The sequence below is a fragment of the Electrophorus electricus genome, chromosome 14 (genome assembly GCF_041902795.1).
Source record: "Electrophorus electricus isolate QZ-2024a chromosome 14, ASM4190279v1, whole genome shotgun sequence".
NCBI lineage: Eukaryota > Metazoa > Chordata > Actinopteri > Gymnotiformes > Gymnotidae > Electrophorus > Electrophorus electricus.
In genome coordinates this window covers 19871577-19891629 of record NC_137510.1, presented here as the reverse complement: position 1 = coordinate 19891629, position 20053 = coordinate 19871577, and the positions used below count along the sequence as shown (strand labels likewise).

Here is a 20053-nt window from a genome sequence, read left to right as displayed (position 1 = left end):
AGCTGATAGGATGAGAGGAGACGTGAAGCGACACATTACGTCACACATCACATGGGAATAGGCACGTTCAGCAATTGCTGCACGCCAGACTTTTAGAAAAATAATTTCAGTGATAGCTATTAGACAATGTTTACGTAAGAACAAAGTAATAACGTCTACTCAGGAAAATTAATGATTTGATCCTCAGTGATAGGTGGACCTTTCCTAGTTGATCAGTGACATATGGGAGGTTTTAAATAAAATGGGTTTAATTCAAGACTACTTTGAATTTATCTTGGTTCAGTTCTTTTTAATCCACTAATGAAACATATGAGAAATTTGGCAGATGAATTGTCTTTTTTTATTATCATTTTATAGTATAGTACAAATGAGAGCTTGACTGCAAAAAAAGGCAGACATAAGACCGTAAACATACACACATTCACATATTAGACAGGAATTTCAATGCTTAGTATGCAAAATTAAAAAGCAGATGTATATATGTAGGTAATTGAATAAAAGAAGACAGCAGTTTTAAAATGGATCTCATACTGTAAACAGTAGTATTGTTGACACTGGTATGGCAAATGTATCAACTCATGACTGGAAAACTAGGGGGGAAAATGCAAAAATAAATGCTAGAACATTCAGTCAGGCAATTATGTAAAGGATGAGAAACACCTCTATTTAACTCCCCTTTAGGATTCAAGGGATTGAAACAATGAGCAGGAATTCTGAGAGGGTAACTGAGAAAAACGTTACAAATGAGATTGTGATAGGTAGATAGGGAGAAAAAAAAACAAACAATGAGAGACTGTCCATATATTCAATTTACCTTTGGTTTAAAAAGAGAAACAATACAAACAAAAACGAACAAATACCTCAACAAAAACAGACTACTGCGGGGAAATATACAGTGCAATACTGTGCGGAACATTAACAATCATCAATTCTAGAAAAATATATAACAGAACATAAAACATAATTAAACATGAAGAAGGCAGGAAATACATTTATTTTCATGAAATATTGCCATTTAGATTCTAAGTATGTCTGCGGAAAGTTTCCATATTAAACAAAGCATCAAAGCGCTCCTATCAGAAAGATCACTGCATTTGGTAATTACCACCTAATACTTTATCTCCTGAATCCTTTAAGGCTTTTGTGCAGATATTCTAACCATAACCATTACAATAATAATGTTTTAAAACTGGTATTATCCCTAAACAGGCCTATTATGACCAAGTGATACTTAAAGTTGTGAAACTTTAAAGTTGTGAAAACTTAAAAATTATTAAACATACCTCAAAGTATAACTCAACAAATGGTCATACTTTTTTTTGTAGGCCATTTCATGGAATACATTTCTTTTTTATTAGATATACATTATAATGAAAACCATTAGATTCATTTTTACTAGGTGAATGTACATGGTAATCAAAGCAATATTTCCCTCCCCCCATACTGGATATTGTTATTAAGCATAATTTACCAGTTCATGTACTTCTAAAAAAAAATATATATATATATATCATTTTCATGCAGTCTTGTTTAATAAACATTGCACACTTGCATGCAAGAAAAACAAAAACCCTTGCCAAACCCCAAGCAAATCACCATTACTGAAACTCTAACTTTCAAGGATGCACCTACTCAACTCATTTTATCCTCAGTGTCTATTGTTCAGAAGGCCCTCGTAAGAGAGGTGGTGTTTTGCCTGTACAAGGCACAATGGGAATGCAATGATGAAATCAGACAGAGCTGGCATTTCATTACAGTACACTACCTTTGTGCTGAACCAGCAAATTAAGTCAGACAGGTCCCATTCAATGTTACATCCTAACCTCTAACCGTATACCCAAACACTCGTGTTTTAAATTGTTACAGGCTATATATATATATATATTCATACGGAGTATATTCAGAATTCAACCAAACCCATGCTCAGATGGCTTGCTTTTGATTTTGTCATCAATAATCTATGAAGCCCCTGGCGATGTGAGCAGGGCATGATGAAAGGGCTTGGTTCTAAAGGCCATGCATTAAACGGTGGCTGAGCCACTTAAACTACTTAGCTCTGGGCTTGCTGATAAAGCTTAGCAGAGGTATGAAGAAAAGAAGCAGTAAAGGAGAATGTGAGGAATAGCAATCCACTCACAAATCAAAATGTGTCATAGATAATCAAAGCAGTCATTCTAAGATTTGGTTTCAGCATAAGCAGCAAGAGTTTCCACTAATCACTGCATGGCTTGCTTGGCACGCTTTGTGTGGCACTTCATGCAGAGAATTCTTCCATCCAATGGGTAACATCCATCTGCATCTGCCTCAATAGAAAGAGGGCGGGCACAATCCTGTGATCAAAAAGAGAAATGAATGAATAATGATAACTGTACATTTTCTGTAAAATAACCTTTTAGAACTGAACAGTTCTAAACCATTCAATAGTAAAGCTTTTTTATTTTTACACAATGTCCACAGTCCATAAAAACAAAGACAATGAAACCATTAACACATCCAAACAAATCTTAAAAAGTCATTTTAAACAGATTTTTTCCACAAGAAAAGGAAGTTGTAGTTCTATAGATCTGTCTGTTGAAGACTTGGGAAGCAAAAAAATAGCTAGAACTAAATAGCTAGAATAGCTAATTAGACTTTCTAATGAATGAAACCGATTTGCTCAATAGCTAAGAGGCATATTTACCTCACACAAGAAGGGCTTATTCTGCAATCTGAAAAAGTTTAGGGCTCTAGCCTACATGTGTTTTATAAACAATGAAATTATTTTTAAACAAAAACAAGCCACAGATAGCAGGGGACATTTAGGGTACAAAGTTACACACCCTGGTGTCTTCCAACCACCATGTAACAGATTTTTACCTCACATCGGTAGCACTTAAGGTGGAAGTTCTTCTCCAAGGCAACTACTCTAACAGTCTCTTCACTCCCAGGGTCAGGAACGATAGGCTCATTGCAGCTCACGCACAGAGGAGAAAAACGCCTGCAAATCCAGCACGGGAGGTCACACAAGCAAACATCTATTACTGTCTAATTGTTACCTTGTATTTCTGCACCAGTCTACATTTATAAAGAGGTCAAAGTTATATTTGCTTGGTCAGTCTGTGCTAATTCTGTCAGGTTATGAGTGGGCCAAGTACTTACCGGTGGTAATCGGGAACACAGTACGGCTTCTCAGCATCATCGGTGATGAATGGAGCACCCTCCAGTGTGCAGCTACAGACACTGCAGCGAAAACAGTGCGCATGGAAGCACTGCCCCACTGCTTTCAACACCCGATCCATGATCCGCTCCCCACACCGAGCACAAATCGCCAGAGAATTCTGAACAGACACAAGACACTTGTTGCTTGGGGCATCTGCACAGAACTTTGGTCAACACCTTTTACATGGGCTTCATAAATAAAATGAACTTAGACACACAGACAAGAGACATTTAGAATGCTTTAAAAATAAGAAAGCCATTTTATACATTGCCATTTCTGAGCAACATTACTTTGCACCAAGAGGATTTCTGCATTTTATTTCCTGCATTATAAGGCTTACAGTACATTGTAGTGAAACAGTAAAGCGGATTATACTAGCCAGAAGCAAGGGAAACTCGACAGGGAAGTTATGCCAAAGAGACGTAGACCAATGAGAGAGCCAGTTACATTCTTGGAAACATTAGGTTTATGCAAGAGGAAATGGGCATGAATTTACTATTAAAGGGCATACACCATCAACAAAGCAGCAGCTCAACGCTTGTGTGCAATTGAATGAGTGCTAGAGAAGGGACAAATGCTATATGCCTGTACTTACCACATAGCATTCCTCACACTCTGGCGCGCCATCACGGTCATAGAACTGCATGCCCTGCAAGGGGCGGTGGCAGCTCACGCAGCAGAAACAGTGAGAGTGGAAAAGTCTGTCCATCGCCCTTACTGCTGGCTGAGATCTGGAGAGCCCCTCTCCACACTTACCACATACCTCTATACACACACACGCACACAAATGACTAATCAATGAAATCCATAATCAAAGATGATTCATCAAAACTATTACTTGAGCCACATGTATGGAACAAGGCACTACATTACATTCTGGACATCCATTAGAAGAGTTAATTTCTACTTCAGTGTCTACATATACACCTGGACATCTAAAACAGAAGCCTGTGCATAAAGGGTAAGCTACAGGTCATTTGTGGATAGATACACTTATTTCTTTAGCTATAGAGTGTTTTGTGAAGAAGTGAGAAATTAAGCATGTGTGTATGGTGTGTACAGCAGAGTGAGAGTACCTGTGGGTGCAGAGCTAACTGGAGCACGTTTGTCCATGTCTTTTATGAAGTCCTTTGTCATTCTCTCCAGCTCCTCAACTTCTCTCATTGAGAGAGGAGCACCAGTAGGGGGTGTGTCTGCAGCAGGACCTGCTGGTGTTGATGCCTGAATGTACAACAGAAAATAAAAAACAGAAAAGACAACAAAAAAGAAAAATTATTTTCTCACTAGAACATAAATCAATTTGTTCTTTACTCAAACACTTTATAACACAGTTACAACATGCACCTTGGCTGAAGGTGGGTTGCCGATTGATTTGTTGTATGAAGACACCGGCGATGGCACAGGCTTAGGCTGTGGGGCTGCTGGAGGAGGCGGAGCCACTTTCACCTGACTGACCGAAGGAGGAGCTTTGAAGTGACTGAAAGCTGGAGTAGGGGCAGGGACACTTGCCGGATGAGCAGGGGCTGGAGGCGCAGCAGGAGGCAGAGGGAAAGAGCCATGCAGAGCTGCTTTGGGGACCTGATTAGCTGCTCTTGTATCTCCAGAGGTTACATGTTGTGCTGGTTTGGGGCCAAAATTTGAACTGGGCTGACTTGGAGTGAACGTGGTCTTCGGTGCAATGGTGGAGCCCTTGCCCAACGGCTGTGCGGGGGATGGTGCAGAGGGTGGACTTGACCCAGGTTGTCGGAGTGTGGTGCGGGCACGCAGCTCTTCAGCCCAGGGGGCAGGAGGTGGGCGGTCCTGCAGTTCTGGAGGGGGCAGGAAAGACAGAGCAGGTTTGGGGGCAGTGGGCGGTGGAGCAGCTGGCTTTGAGGTGGGTGCTGATGACAGTTGACTGGGCATCTGAGCAAAGAAATTTAAACACATGAATCACTGAAACATCATATATCCAAATATATGACGAAACCAAAATATCAAATATTGAAATTAATGGATAAGATGTTAGGGGTCACATGCATGTATGTTGTTATCACCTTTGGGCTAAAAGGTTTTCTAGTTTCCATTTCTGACAACATTTCCGTTAGAGAGCCCAACTGTCGGTCAAAGCTAGTCTGCTTATCCAGTGGTCTCTACACAGAGAAGAAGGATTGAAAGAAACAGGTGTGTGAGGAAACCCAAATACTGGTAATTAACTCCCAATTAAAGCACCAAAAGAACTCCCAACATACATATGCTGAGCAAACATTACCAAAACACACACCCTTCTAGTTGAATTTTTTATTTTTTATTTTTTTTAAATAGTGGAACATTGTAGAGATTTTGGAAAAACAAATCAATGTTCGGCATTTTGATAATCAGTCAACAGTGAACCATGGTCAACCTTCGCTCAGATAGGTGGACTGAGGTAGACAATGTTCTTGCAAGAACAAACAGAGACAGACATGCTGAAACTAAATTAAATTTGCTTGATTTTATCATTGTTGCAATAATGAGCAATAGAACAAATCTCATTATGGGACAAACATTTTGTGAGCCATTTAGACAACTAAATAAATTTCCTTTTTCAAGTAGTTACTTAAAGGAGCATCTTAAAATTCCAATTTAACTGATTCTCGCTCAAGTAATTATATTCTACATAAGCAGGGTTTATCAGTACTATGTCCACTGCTGGAGAGCTTTAATGCTGCGTCATTACCACACATACCACAACATCACAGCCCAAAATAGAGCTAGTGCTTATATGGGCAGGTCAGCAAAGGGAGATGCTGGCTACACATCAGCACGTCAGAGGAGACCAACGACAGAGGCTTTTAAACACTCAACTTATGCATGGTGAGGAAGGATGACAAGTTACTTTACAATTATCAGGTCAATGTTACATTGACTCACACACATCAATTTATACAGTGCCATAAAGTATTTAGACACTGGCACCATGTCTTTTAGGCTTTGTATTTCACATTGGATTTGAAATCAAACCAGTGCAAAATGACAGATTTATCTTCGGGCATTTATACTGCCAATACGGGATGCACAGAAGAGTGAGCTGTTGATACATCCCCGCCCCCTTAGAAGTGACCTTAAGTAATCTGAGAAAGGAATATTTGTGAATTCTCATGCTTAGTATTTAGCAGCAAATGTTATATATATATATATATATATATATATATATATATATATATATATATATATGAATAAAACAAAGTGAGCCCATCCCTCTGGAAGCCATACATGCCAGTGTCATCATGCTTTAGATTATGAGCACTTCTATTCCTTTCTCCACATCGTTCTTATTTCCTCTAAAACAAGCTAATGTCTTGTCCATAAGATTTTCTCCCAGAATGAATTATCCCAAACCTTTTTGCACATTTTAGAAATTGTAATCTTTTTTTGTTCTATACACTTACCAGTAGAGTGATGTTCATCCAGTGGTGAGCTCTTGGTTATATTTGTGCATTCTTTTTTAAATGGTTGTTTCAACAAATCTTTGACTATATTTTGCAAGGTTTTCCTGATTTGTTTTACCCTCTGAAGAGAGTTTTTCTTAAAATATTTAAAAGGTCTGGTCATCTTCTACTGTGATGGTCTGTGCTCCTGTAGCTCACCCGGTAGATAAGTGCCAACCCCACATAGGTAATGGGTTCCGATGCCCAGGAAACACCACACCATTCTACTGATAAACACAAAGTTGCTCAGGATATCAACATCTGCCAAATATTGTAAATGTAATGTAATGGCTTCTGAGGGCTACAAATCCGACTACATGTCTGCTGGATCCAATTCCTTCTGCTCTGTTCCAGACAATCGCAAGAGATCATCTTCCTTTCATCTCTGTCATCACCAACAACTCCTTATCTTCTGGATACGTGCCTACTGCATTCAAAACCGCCAGGGTGGTACCAATCCTCAATAAGGCCACATTTGACAGCTCCAGCGTTACCACCTACAGACTGGTATCACTTCTCTCTCTCCTCTCAAAAACCCTTGAACAAGCAGTTTATAATCAATTGTCTCTCTTTCTCACCCAGAACCAGCTGCATGATCCCAGTCAGTCTGGCTACAAACTGGCACATTCTACAGAAATGGCCCCCATAGCAGTGACTGAGAAACTTCATGCTGGTAAAACTGCCAAACAGTCATCTGTTTTGATTCTTCTAAACCTTTCAGCAGCCTTTGACACAGTGAACCACAACATTCTTCTCTCTGTTCTTTCCAGGCTTGGTGTGACTGGCTCTGATTGGAGATGGCTTCAGTCCTATCTGGATGGACAGTCCCATCTGGTGACATGGAGAGGATCCACATCCCAAACCGTGTAGACTCTCCACTGGTGTTCCACAAGGCTCAGTATTGGGCCCCCTTTTCTTCTCTTTTTATACTCATTCTCTTGGTGATGTAATATATTCACATGGTTTCTCCTACCACTGCTATGCCAATGACGCTCAATTATTTCTCTCTTTTCCACCCTCTGACACGCAGGTCTCCAGACACATCTCAGCAAGCTTGACTGACATTGCGTCATGGATGACAGCCCACCACTTGAAGCTCAACCCCAGTAAAACTGAGCTTCTGTTCATCCCAGGTACTCCCAACCCTTACCATGACTTCACTGTTTCCTTTGAGAACTCCCTGGTATCACCATCTGAAGCTGCCGGTAGCCTGGGCGTAACTTTGGACAACCAGTTGTCATTCTCAACTCATGTTTCTAATCTAATCTGGTCTTGCAGATTCCTCCTTTGTAACATACGAAGCATTCAACCCTTTCTTTTGCAGGAAGCTACCCAGGTGCTTGTGCAGTCTCTTGTGATCTCAAAGCTAGACTACTGCAACTCGCTACTTGCTGGTCTTCTTCTAAGAGCCATCAAACCTCTACAACTTGTCCAGAATGCAGCAGCACGACTGGTCTTCAATCTTCCGAAGTTCATACGTTACTCCACTGCTGCGCTCCCTTCATTGGCTCCCTGTAGCTGTACGCATCAGATTTAAAACCTTGATGCTTGCCTACAAAGCCAAAAATGGACCAGCCCCTTCATACATGAGGTCAATGGTCAAAGCCTGATTCGTACCTCGAGTACTTCAAACCTCAAGTACAGCTCGGCTTGAAAAACTCCCACTTGCTGTCCAGACAGCAGAGTCCCTTGCAGTCTTCAAACGCAGACTGAAGACCCATCTATTTGCAGAATATTTAAAGGACAACTGACACTGCTCCCTTATTGACTGACTAATTTACTACTTATTGTAGGGCACTGTTTATGTTGTTTAACAAATTCTAGCACTTATTGTTTATAGCACTTATCATTGTTTAAGATAGACCTTATGTATTTTGCACTTCTAGGTATCAGCATTCATCCTTGTATTCTACAGTATTCTAGTTCATTGGTATGTTTAATACTAACCTACTGTACTTGGATATATTCTATGAGAAAATGACAAAGCACTTTTGTAAGTCGCTCTGGATAAGAGCATCTGCTAAATTCTGTAAATGTAAATGTCTACAAGGTTGTTGTTTTTTTTTGTTGTTTTTTAATTAAGATTATCTGGAAAATCCACCCCCTAAAATTTTGGTCAAATCTCTGATTTATTTCGATATTTCAGCTCATGACAACCAGCTTTACTTGCAGTGCCATGTCCTTGGTTCTGGTGTTGAAATACAATAGCAATACAACTCAGATTTCTTGTGAAATTCAGCAAAACACAACCAACCAAGAAAAAAATATCCATCTGACAATCCATTTACTTTTGGTTCTCTAAAATGGGATGACTATGTATGAAAGCACCAGGTTCATCTGATGGACATGTATACCCTTGATTTAGAACTGAGATTCATTATAATCAGTAATTTGTTACATTTTTTTCCACTTTAAACCAATGTCCAGGACTACTGAAACAAAAAGCCAACAAGCTTGCCACTGTAATTCTAATTTTTAAAAATTACACAGATTAAAGCTAGAAAGAAACAGTTTAACAAATGGCACAAATAACTGGAAACATCGACAGAGGGTGCATCATAAAACTAGGAGCACCATGTTTTAAGTCTGATGTCATAAAGTCTGCATGCCACGTCTTACCTGAGAGATGGCCCCTGTGGCAGACTGTGGGAGTGGAGGTGCAGGAGGAGGAGGAGGAGGAGGAGGAGGAACAGGACAGGGATTTAAGGGCACGAAGCTCACATCTTCAGGAGGTGCTGGGAGGGGCAAGTCGTCAGCAACTGGGGGTGGGGCAGGGAATGCAGGAGGAGGGGCCTCAGATGCAGGGGGTGTGAGCTGGCATTCAGGGGGAGGGGCTGGCAGCTCTGCATCATCCAGTGGAGGAGGAGGGGGTGGAAAGTCTAGTCAGGGAAGGAGGGGATTAATTCAAAATAATGCCAATCCAGCAACATATTACCTGCAAATAAAACAACAATGATGCACCTACACAAACAATAAAAATAATTGTGGAATTGGGGCACCTCAGTATCTAACTCAATGAGTGGTACCAGCTCAAATAAAAGGTACCGTACAGGTACAAGTATTGTATAGGTATAATGGAGCCAACATGACTATGCTACTAGCATCATAACCTTTACTAAATTACAAAAACAATGAACAAGTGTTTTCACACTGAAGACTATTCTTGGACCCTCTTTTCATATTGACAGTTGAAAAGTAGCAGCAACTTCAATTGAGTACATTGACACCTGGAAACATTGCCAAAGCTTAATATTTCTTAGTGGAAACTTGCATGATGTTGAAACTGAACTCCATGAGCAAAATGTCAAACAGGAGGTTTGCTTCCTACTGTCAGACTCAATATGGTCAGCAACGTAAATCAAAGTGCACGAGATAATACAACACACACATTCAACATGTTTTCATGTTTATATTTTTCAAATTATGACAAAATTCCAGCTGGTTGCACATTTCTCTGACCATGCCTATCCAAGGAGCATCTGTACATATACTGGCTGCAGTGGCAAGTGAACAAAAATGATTAAGAAGAGAGTCTTACATAGTGAAACTTTGCATGACAAGACAAGCCTGCTCATAGAAAACAGTATCCGTTTTCAGCACACCAACCAAACATAATTCTGACCATAGCAGTGAACCTGAAACCTGAAACAGCTCATCCTCTATCAGCACAACAAACATCTCCACAAATGTAGAAGAGAGCAGCTATGCTTCTATTAGACAAACTCCAAAACTGCCAAAACCACCCACATTGATATGCAACTGTCACCAGAGCAAGGCTAATACTTAAAATTAATTGACATTCTGAACATGCCAACAAATGACTCAATAACCCTGCATATCATGTTTGAGATCATCCTACAAAATTCCCCATTTCTCATGAAAAAAAAAATCTCTCTTAACAGATATTCTTACATTAGTGACATAGGTTTTAGGTATAAAGAAACTTACCATCACTTATGGTTGATGGAGGTGGGGGCATCTCTCCAACTCGGCCAATCACGCCTGTGCTCACGGTTGATAGGGGATTAGATGGTCCTTTGGGACGTGGTGGGGCTACAGAGGCAAATTTTTTTGGCTGGTTGTAGAAGGAAGGGGTAGAGACTTGAAAAGACAGGGATGAAGAAACCATAAAGGGTTTTGTGCCATTGGAGTCCTCCATCATTTTCTGTGGGTTAAAAAAAAAAGAAAAAAAAGAGGTGCCGAGGTTTCAAACCATTAGTGTTGTTTATAAAGTTTCAAGAGAGCACCAAGTGGAAAGGCCATATAGATATTGTTGAAAAAGTGGTGAAAATTATTGCTAAACAGTTTGGCTACAACACAGTTTCTGCTAACCAAGCTGTTTTGTCTGGATTCGTCAACAGGTGAGAAAAAGCATTCAATGAATGTTAAAATTTCAGTCAATTTGGCAACACTTTCAATTTATCCCATCAAAATAGTGTAGAATCAGTAGTGATATTCTAATATAACTACACAGTCTACACAGTCTTTGAAAGCAAAATGGCAGAAAATGCATTAAAAGAGACTTTAACAGTAAATTTTGATCTCGAGATAGCTATATACTTATGAACTTAACTTGGGTAACAATAAACTCCATATGCAATGCTCTTCAGTGAACAGCCTGCCTATTTATTGTAAACTGATCTAGTTAGACTTAGCAAAATACTTAATTTCTCCCATTATCCATTAGAATAATTTTTGTGACTGCCATATAGTTGTAGTTATGTCAAGTATGAATAGGTAATTTAAATGTCCAAACAGAATCAAACTGCATTCAGCAAAATTTGCTTTGGTAATCGACTTTTGAAGGCAACTGTGTATTTATAGATCTTCTGGCTGCGTTGCTTGCTCTTAACCACCTTTCATGTTGTGGCAAGCCAAATAGAGCAAAACTCACAAAGGTATTCCTGAAATGCTGATATCATCAAAGCAAGAGATTAAACAGCCAACGAGTCTATGTTTTATTTGGAATGACCATCAAGGACAGGGAGTAGTGAATCATTTTCACGTTTGTGGAATTATTTTCATGTCTGTGTTTCTCTAGACTCCACTCTAAAGAAATCTCTGAGCAAGCCAAATGGGAATGGACATTTATAATTTAAAGGTGAGAAGGGTCCAGGACATCAGGTAAAAATAACCAGGACATCAGGTTATTTTTACCACCTGTGCATCACAGATTGATTGTGCTGTGTCAAACAGCTTCACAGAACGAACAAGTGTTTCACCTTTTTTCCCTTCACTTGGGAAGAAAACTTGCATGATGCAAAGATGAGTGCTTTGATAAAATATTTCTACAAGCCAACATGAGGTGTGCAAGAACGAGCAGTGGACCATATAGATAAACTCTGCATGTAAATACACTGAGTCTCAAAAACAAAGCTGTCCATAACAAGTCATTAAAAAGTAATTTCTACTTATCTTTACAAGAATAATTCATTTGAGCTTAAGAAGAGCTAAATAAAACAACTGGAGCATGATATAGCCTTATAAAACGACATGCCAAAAGTCATAGGATAATGGTATGTAATGTAAACTGATTATGAAGTGGCATTACCTCAGGGAACAGCTTGGGAAAGCCCAAACCTCTACAAGTGAAGTGTTATCTTTTGAGTGCGGGTGAACATTGGCAAGCGTGCTCATGACAAGGTGACATGAATTATCTAAGTTCAAACCAGGCATGATAACTGGAATGTCCCATATGTCTGGCTTCCACTGTGTGGACATTTAACATTCCATGATCCACAATGTCACATGTGTACTGGAAATATATCACAGACGGCCTTACCACCCACAGTGGACAGTACAGGGTCCACCCATGTGTGATTAGTGATCGTGACTGGCAACATCTGCCTAGAATTGTCCATGCAAAAAGACAAGTGACTCTGGCAGAAATTACATTCAATGCAGGAAGTCCCACCCTGGAGGTTAGTGCAGCATTCTTTAGCTTCTATGGGATATAGGAGCAGAAGATCCACCTGAGCACCTCTGTTTACCTGGTGGCAGTGTTCAGTGCCTCACCTGGGTTTGTGAGGTTGCTAACTGGACACTACAGGACTGGCAATATATGGCATGGTCTGATGAATCACTGTACTAATTGTTTTGGAATAATGGTAGGCTTTGTGTGTGGCACAGACCCCATGAAGCCATGGACTGCAGTTATTAACTGTGCAGGCTGGTGGTGGTTCCATACTAGTGTGGGGTGTGTTCTCATGGCATGGGTTGGGTTCACCAAAACATGCCATTGGCGAGTGCCTGCTACGTTTCACTGCTTGGTGACCATTCACAGCCCTTTATGGACTTCATGTACCCCCAGAATGATGGGACATTCCACGCTCGTGGCACGTTCGCCCAACATGAGCCCAATCAAGCATTTAAGGGACGTTTTGGACATGTCCATTCACACCTGAGACCCTGCACCTTCAAATACAAAGCAGCTGTGTGTGGCTATCCAGACAACATGGCTCAACATCCGTCCAGATATCTTCTGTCCACTTGCATAATCGATGCCACATCAAGCTGATGCACTTCACCGGGCTAGAGGGGGTCCTACACAATGCTAGTTCCTGTCCCATTACCTTTGGTATGTCAGTGTAACAGCAATTCTGTTCTGTGTATATACTGCACCCATTCTTTGGTTTGCAGCCCAAGTCAAGTCAGTATCAGAGAAATACTCATTCACTGTGAGGTATTGTCATCACAGCAGATTATGACCACAGCTTTAACACCCAGTTCCCTTTCATTTCCTGTATTGCAGTTAAAAAAAAAAAAGTGGAAGTTGCGCATTAGTAAAAGCGTTACACCCAACTTACTGAAACAGCTTCTCCCTATATCATTGCTGGGTATGAATTGTCCTGGTTTGTAGTCTCATAACCTGAGGACACCAACCTATGATTTATACTTCCTCCATCATTACAGTGATTCTTGGTTCAGGATCAAATGTAGTCTAACATAAGCTAATAAGGCTAAAATGACTAGACAAAATATTTAATGTTTCTCTTTGTAAGACATTAGTTTACTCATTCTCAATATGAAACCAGAACTTTTTAGACAAAATTTAATTCATTAATCATGTAATCTTAATATAACAAACCCCAAAACAACAACAACAACAAAAAAAAACCAACCACCCCACATTAATGCAGGGGGATATAGATATTTAATTTCTGTATTTTTGTGAGGGTAGCATTGGTTGTTGGGTGTGGTTTATGTATGCAAGCACATGCAGTAATGAAAGAAATGGCTGCAGTGTACAGATTCCAAAGGCCTTTCTTACCAGTCTCACATACATCTGTGTTTCATAAGTCCTTCAGAACAGCTGTGAGTGAGCCACCACAAGTCTAATTTTTTCCCCTCAAGTACCACATTCCCTCTTTTATGCTGCTTGTTAGAAACAAATATCCCTCTGCTTTTTAATCACAGATTAATCGATCTTGTATTGTTTGACAATACAGATTGTAATTTGGGTAGGTGGAGCATAAATTAATTAGGAGGCACTTAAATATCAGACTGTGGCAATTGCTAGACCTAATCTTTGGACAAACTATGAAACTGCAGAGATTACGACAGTTGAGGTTCCATGTATCTGTGTTGTGAAGGCCTCTTTTACAGATAACTGTTTTATGCTTAATTGCAGCTGTTAAAAGTTTTGAATTCATGGCTTAGAACATGGAGCACAACAAATCTGGCTCCAGAAAGGTCAGAAAGTAGCAAGTGGAATTTTCAGGCAAAGTGAAGGAGGCTTTCCTAGTATCTGCATCAGTGGAAGTGTTCAGATTTTTGAGGCCCATTTCATGCAATATGTTAAGATATCTCTACTTGTCGGGTGCATGCATAACTTTTTCTAAAGCATGCATTTTCTTCTGATGCAGATGATGTCAGATGAGTTTGCACAACCATAAACAATAGGAACGCTATGCCATTTGAGACTAATGGAAATTCTAGAAACCTTCATTAACCATTACTCATGTCCATCTTGCTGCTGACATCAGGGACAGACATCAGCATGAAGCTGGTTCAACTATACCTTTAAAAAAGGAGGCCAACACAGGCAGTGACTAATGCTAATATTAAACTTTTTTCCCCCCCATTACAAACTCTTAAAAGTCTGATGTTAACAAAAAATTAAATTCTTCTCTGAGAGCAGCAATGGTAAATGAGCAACACTTTAATGTTAATATGATGTCAGTCATGACATCATAGCGAGCAAGAGGAAAGAAGCTAGATGGAAGCAATGCCTATTAATTACAACACGGGTTTATCGTGATTAATGTGTCTCCTAGGTTTTCTTAAAGACTGTATGGAAGCTCTCTATACAATTTACGACGTGGCATCTGGGACAACTACAAGCGCCCATGTTGCAGGTCACAGTACCCGCGGGAGTACTATGATGAACATGACTCGCCCCTGTCTGGAATGTGCATGAATCCTGGGCCATCAAAGAAGAGGTTGACAGTAATAGTCACGTGACGAAAAGACTAAAGCGTTGCTGTTTTTGTACCCTAGCACACGGTTCTTACAGGCTACATTTAAATATCAATTATAATTGCGATGAACAAAGCACTTCTTTTAATAGGCATAAGAAACTTCGCCGCCTCTGCATGTAGGTTACAAACATGCAGTCAGTTTGCTACAGCATATAAACGGAACATCCAAATTAAAATGAGAAAGGAAAATAATTTAACAATAGCAATGTCAGCAATTAAAACTCACCCCCGAGAAAAACACAAATTCATTCGTTTAAATTTTTATTGTACTGTCGTCTTTCCCCAAACTAAACTCTAATTAGACAAACACTGAAAAACGATCCCACATGTAGACAAGAGAAGCAAAGCCAGCTAGAGACGTAACGCTACTACAGAAGACTAATAAGAACTGGCCTTATATGGATATCTGCGAGTAATCAGAAACAACGTAGATAACTGTCAACTCAAGACAGAAATAAGGCATGATAGATCGTAATCTCATTCTTAAATCCAAAATTATGCTTTCAAGACAGGATGTTATTTTAATGTTTTATGACACGTAACGCAATCATCAAACGTTGATATGTTATCCTGGCCAGGTCCTTCTTGTAAAAAATAAAAAATAAAAACACACATACACACATTTTATATATATATATATATATATATATATATATATATATATATATATATATACACATACATACATACATACATACATACACACACACACACACACACACACACACACACACACACACACACACACACACACACACACACACACACACACACACACGAACAGCGCTATTGAGACAACCATGCCCCACCCCTCTACAACTAGCCATATAATGACAAAAAGAACAAAACCACCGACTGAACACCAAGTTGTTATTAATGTGATCAAGTGATTTTTCCCAGTTCGTCATTAGTGAGGTAACCATATAGCTAACTAACTAGCTAGCTAGCTAGATACAAAAACCAGAAAATCAGTTAACGGTTCATATTTACTAAATAAACGTTAGCTTATTTAACATAAATAGCTAGCTAGCTTCATAGCTAGCGACATGATTAGCTGACTAGCTCCACTTATGACTAGGATGCAGCCTAGATTTAGGCATAAAGCGTGACCGTATGTATAATGGTAGTCTAGCTGTGCAAGTTATTTAGGTTAATTTTTGTTGCCTTGCCAAAACTATATAATAATACATGGAAAGGGTAGCGTTAGCCAGTTAGGTTACTTACTTCAGTTAGGTTCTTCTGGATCAATGCAGATTAGTTAGTTTAGTGATGGTTTCAGCATTAACTAATCACGTCAAGCTCCACCAGAACCAATCTTTTGGTTGACCAAATCCTTCTCTGATGCTAACCCCTCCCTTTACAATTCATATCACAGTGTGGCAACTGGCTACAATCTGGCGGTCAGTTAGTTAGCTAACTAGCAAGCTACATTCTTTGTGCTTTCTTGGCTGTTGTTGAAAGGCTGCCCACCTGGAAATGTGTCTGAATGAACTTTTCCCCCAGCAATGTGCACTCACTTCCGGTTCAGGCTTCCGCATTTTCCAGCCCGTTTACAATGAAATGTCTGAGATTTAGTTGACAAACTAAGATAAATCTGTACGAAATGTCTGCTTGTGTGTTCTATAGGCCTATTGTTAAAACGCAAACTTCCGCAAATTAAAACTGTTCCCTGTCCAAGTTTTTTTTTTTTAATCCATCAAGTCTCTAATTTCACGGACCACAGTGGTAAACGATTTTAAACAGACAGTAAGACATTAGTAAAACGGCCTAACTCGGAGGTTTCTCAAATAAATGTACAGCTTACCTCTTTCAAAGGCTCTTGTGGGTCTTGGTGAATTTGTACCCTATCGATACAAAGCTCTCTCTCTCTCTCTCTCTCTCTCTCTCTCTCTCTCTCTCTCTCTCTCTCTCTCTCTCTCTCTCTCATCCAGACATAATTCCTGTGTAACTGTTAGACCCTCCCCCTATTTATATCCCAAAGGAATGACACAATCCCTCCAAACAAGTCTTCTCTCGTTTGACTAAGACTCAGGTCAAGACTATTACACACTCTCTCTTCTCTCTCTCTCCCTCTTTCCCCTCTCAGGATTCTTTAAACATTCTTCATTCTATGACATCAACCCTGTCTGCATTTCCTTGTAAGGGCAGAGTGAGTGAGAGAGCCAGAGGGAAGGAAGGGAGAGAGAGAAAGATAAAGAAGGCTGAAGTTGATTAGATACAGACACAGAAATGAGCAGTGTTTAGCAGGACAAAGAAGGAGCGAGAGAAAGGTCAGCCTGTGCTCATGGAGAACACTTCTCAAATCAACTCCAAAACTGGATCCTTTCTTAAAACCAACACTTACAACCCAAGAGAACCTTTGAAGGGTTATGGTCTTCCTCATTTTATTCCACTGCTCATACTCTTTTCCACAGCTAGATCCAACTCTAATGCAAAACACATGAGGGCACCTAAAGATGTTAACAGTTCTTTTATTTGTTTCTGTCAAAAATGAAGTAAATAAAATATAAGATGAGAGTTTACCACGATGGCACAGTTCAAGTCTACCCATCCTACACGTCTCCCTGTCACACAAGGTTAGTCTGTCCTTCCACACAAACCCTGTTAATGTTTCAGGTACATTTTGTTTCCTTTTTTGTCTCTTTTTCCTGTATAGTGGCCTATGTTCATGTGCAAGACTGTCACAAATCCTGTCCACACAGCTCAATGCCCAGATGCAAGCAATGTAACCTACTGCCATTGAACAGAACCAGCTGTGCATTGCAGCTACAAGGGCTTCTGTGATTTTTTAGTTACAAGTGAAAACAACAGCTTAGAGTGGACAAGGGTTAGCTCAAAACAAGATAGTGATTTAAACCTCCAAAAAGGCATCAATACCATTCCTTTGTTTCCAAACAAAAGCAGAATACACAGAAGAACGTGTGGAGGAGCTGCTGCTGAGGTAATCAGCCTATGGTTGTAATTTCTGCTGAGAGAGAGGTGAGGAGTTTGCAGCCAGGGTCAAGGTGAAGCTTCCCTGCAGGAGACCCAGTGGAACCAGAGTCAGGGCAGACTGGAGTACAGCCAGACCCAGCTCAGAACAGTCCACACACCCCCAACCACTATGACTCATTCTGAATCTCCGAGCTAGATTTCCCATATCCTCATTCTGTTGCTGCTGCCTCTGAGGGAAGCCAGTAAGTTGCAATCATCTTTTTTTTCTGCATATCTGCCTATTCATAAAGCTCTTGAGTTGTGCATGCACTTGACTTGCTCTGCACACCCACAGACATGCATAATTACAGTCATGTATAATAACACATGAACTCATACACACATGCACATGCATGCTTTAACTAAATTATATATAAGCACTAATACTACAGTGCAAAGTTACATATAGTTACCCATAGTCAAATTGCATTTAGAAAGACCTTATGCTTTCTATTAGAACATTACCTTGTAAACAATACCAACACATTCCCATATTTAGTTCTGATTTGGCACTCACTGAAATCTTGTTTCCTAGCTTGTCCACCAGATGTCAGCTAACATTCTGCTTCTGCAAAAGATGTCCTGAGAGAGAGATATGTACAAAGTTAATCAAATCTTCTCAAAGGTTACCAGTACTAAAGTTTAGCATAGCCTCCCCTCCTTCCTGTTCCCTCCCCTCTGCCTCCTCCCCCATCCATTCCCCTCTGTCCACTCTCCTCCTCCCCCTCCCTCTGATCCTCCCCCCCAACTCATTCCCCTTTGCTTACTCCTGTCTGTCCCCACTCTTCTGCTTACTTCTATCTCTCCCCTTTCTCCTACCCCCTCACCCTCTTCCATTCTGCCCCCTGCCCCCATCTATTTCCCTTTGCCCGCTCCCACCTGTTCCCTCCCGCCTACTCATTCCAATCTGCTTACTACTGTCTGGCCCCTCCTTCTGGAGGTCACACTCCAACAGAATACAGCATAGCACAACACACCAGCAGTGATAAGTGGTAAAGCTTCCTTATGTCCAGCTTCTCTGTGACCACCTTGTGGCTGAGCTCTGCATCATGTCTTCCTGGTAATTCAGTATTCACAACAGTTTGAAGCCTTGGATATGTGAAGAAGCAAGGAGAGACTAGAGGGAGGTGGAAAAGACTGTTCACTTTGGGCAGTCCCACATAGAGCCTCCAGCTGGTAGCCCTAGCCAGGGCAACTTGCTCAGCGGTGGTAGCTCAAACTCATCTTCTGGTGAGAGAGAGACAGTAAGAGAGATATAAAGATAAGGAAAAATGCAGAGGGAGAGGTAAGGGAGGAGTGGACCATAGTCTCCACCACTCCAGGGCGCTTAGCATACTCGAGGAGAGACTTGCCTCCTTCCTCTAATGCCTGGCGGCAGCAGCAGTCTTTAACTGAAAAACAGCTTTGTGTGTGTGCGTGACACACACACACACACACACACACACACACACACACACACACACACACACACACACACACACACACACACACTCAGAAAGGTAAACAGAGGCAGAGAGAGGGGAGAGAGAGAGAGAGAGAGAAATCTTACCCAGAATGCCTTCACTAATATAACATAATATAACAGCGATAGATTAAACACTTGTGGATGTAGTTCATGTAATGCACTATAAAGAAAATGATGACTGATACTCATCATGATTAAGGAGATTGTAATCTGAATCACTTGAATGATCATGTAGTGGATTGCTTTGTCTGTGTAAGCATGTGAGAAAAAGTAAATGCATTTGGCACTATGTCTCTGTGACTCTGCACATAATGCGCACATTTGTGTATGATAAATATGAAAGAAATTTAGAAAGCGCAATAGAATATAAAAAGGGGTCAGAAACACAGAAACAACAGTCCTCCAGGAACAGCACCAATCCAGCATGTATTGATTAGTGCATTTGAAACAGGAGATGGTCTACCCTGCCTGTTTCAGCACCAGTACTGTC

General features: G+C 40.4%; 1 protein-coding gene across 6 annotated transcripts; it reads right to left on the bottom strand.

Moving 5' to 3' along the window:
- Nucleotides 1-317: 317 nt before the first annotated feature.
- zyx (zyxin) lies at nt 318-18777 on the bottom strand. Of its 6 annotated transcripts, none has more exons than XM_027006669.3 (10): nt 18616-18777; nt 10594-10810; nt 9265-9524; nt 5233-5328; nt 4544-5101; nt 4276-4420; nt 3795-3964; nt 3139-3317; nt 2857-2977; nt 318-2330 (listed from the first exon to the last, which is right to left on the bottom strand). In XM_027006669.3, exons 2-10 carry the CDS (start codon nt 10805-10807, stop codon nt 2217-2219), a joined length of 1857 nt encoding a protein of 618 aa, XP_026862470.3. In that variant the 5' UTR covers nt 10808-10810; nt 18616-18777; the 3' UTR covers nt 318-2216. The 6 variants fall into 6 exon arrangements, with proteins under 6 accessions (XP_026862470.3, XP_026862469.3, XP_026862472.3 ...); XM_027006668.3 differs by lacking the exon at nt 18616-18777 and adding an exon at nt 16930-17197; XM_027006671.3 differs by lacking the exon at nt 18616-18777 and adding an exon at nt 16596-16895.
- Between the last annotated feature and the right edge of the window lie 1276 nt (nt 18778-20053).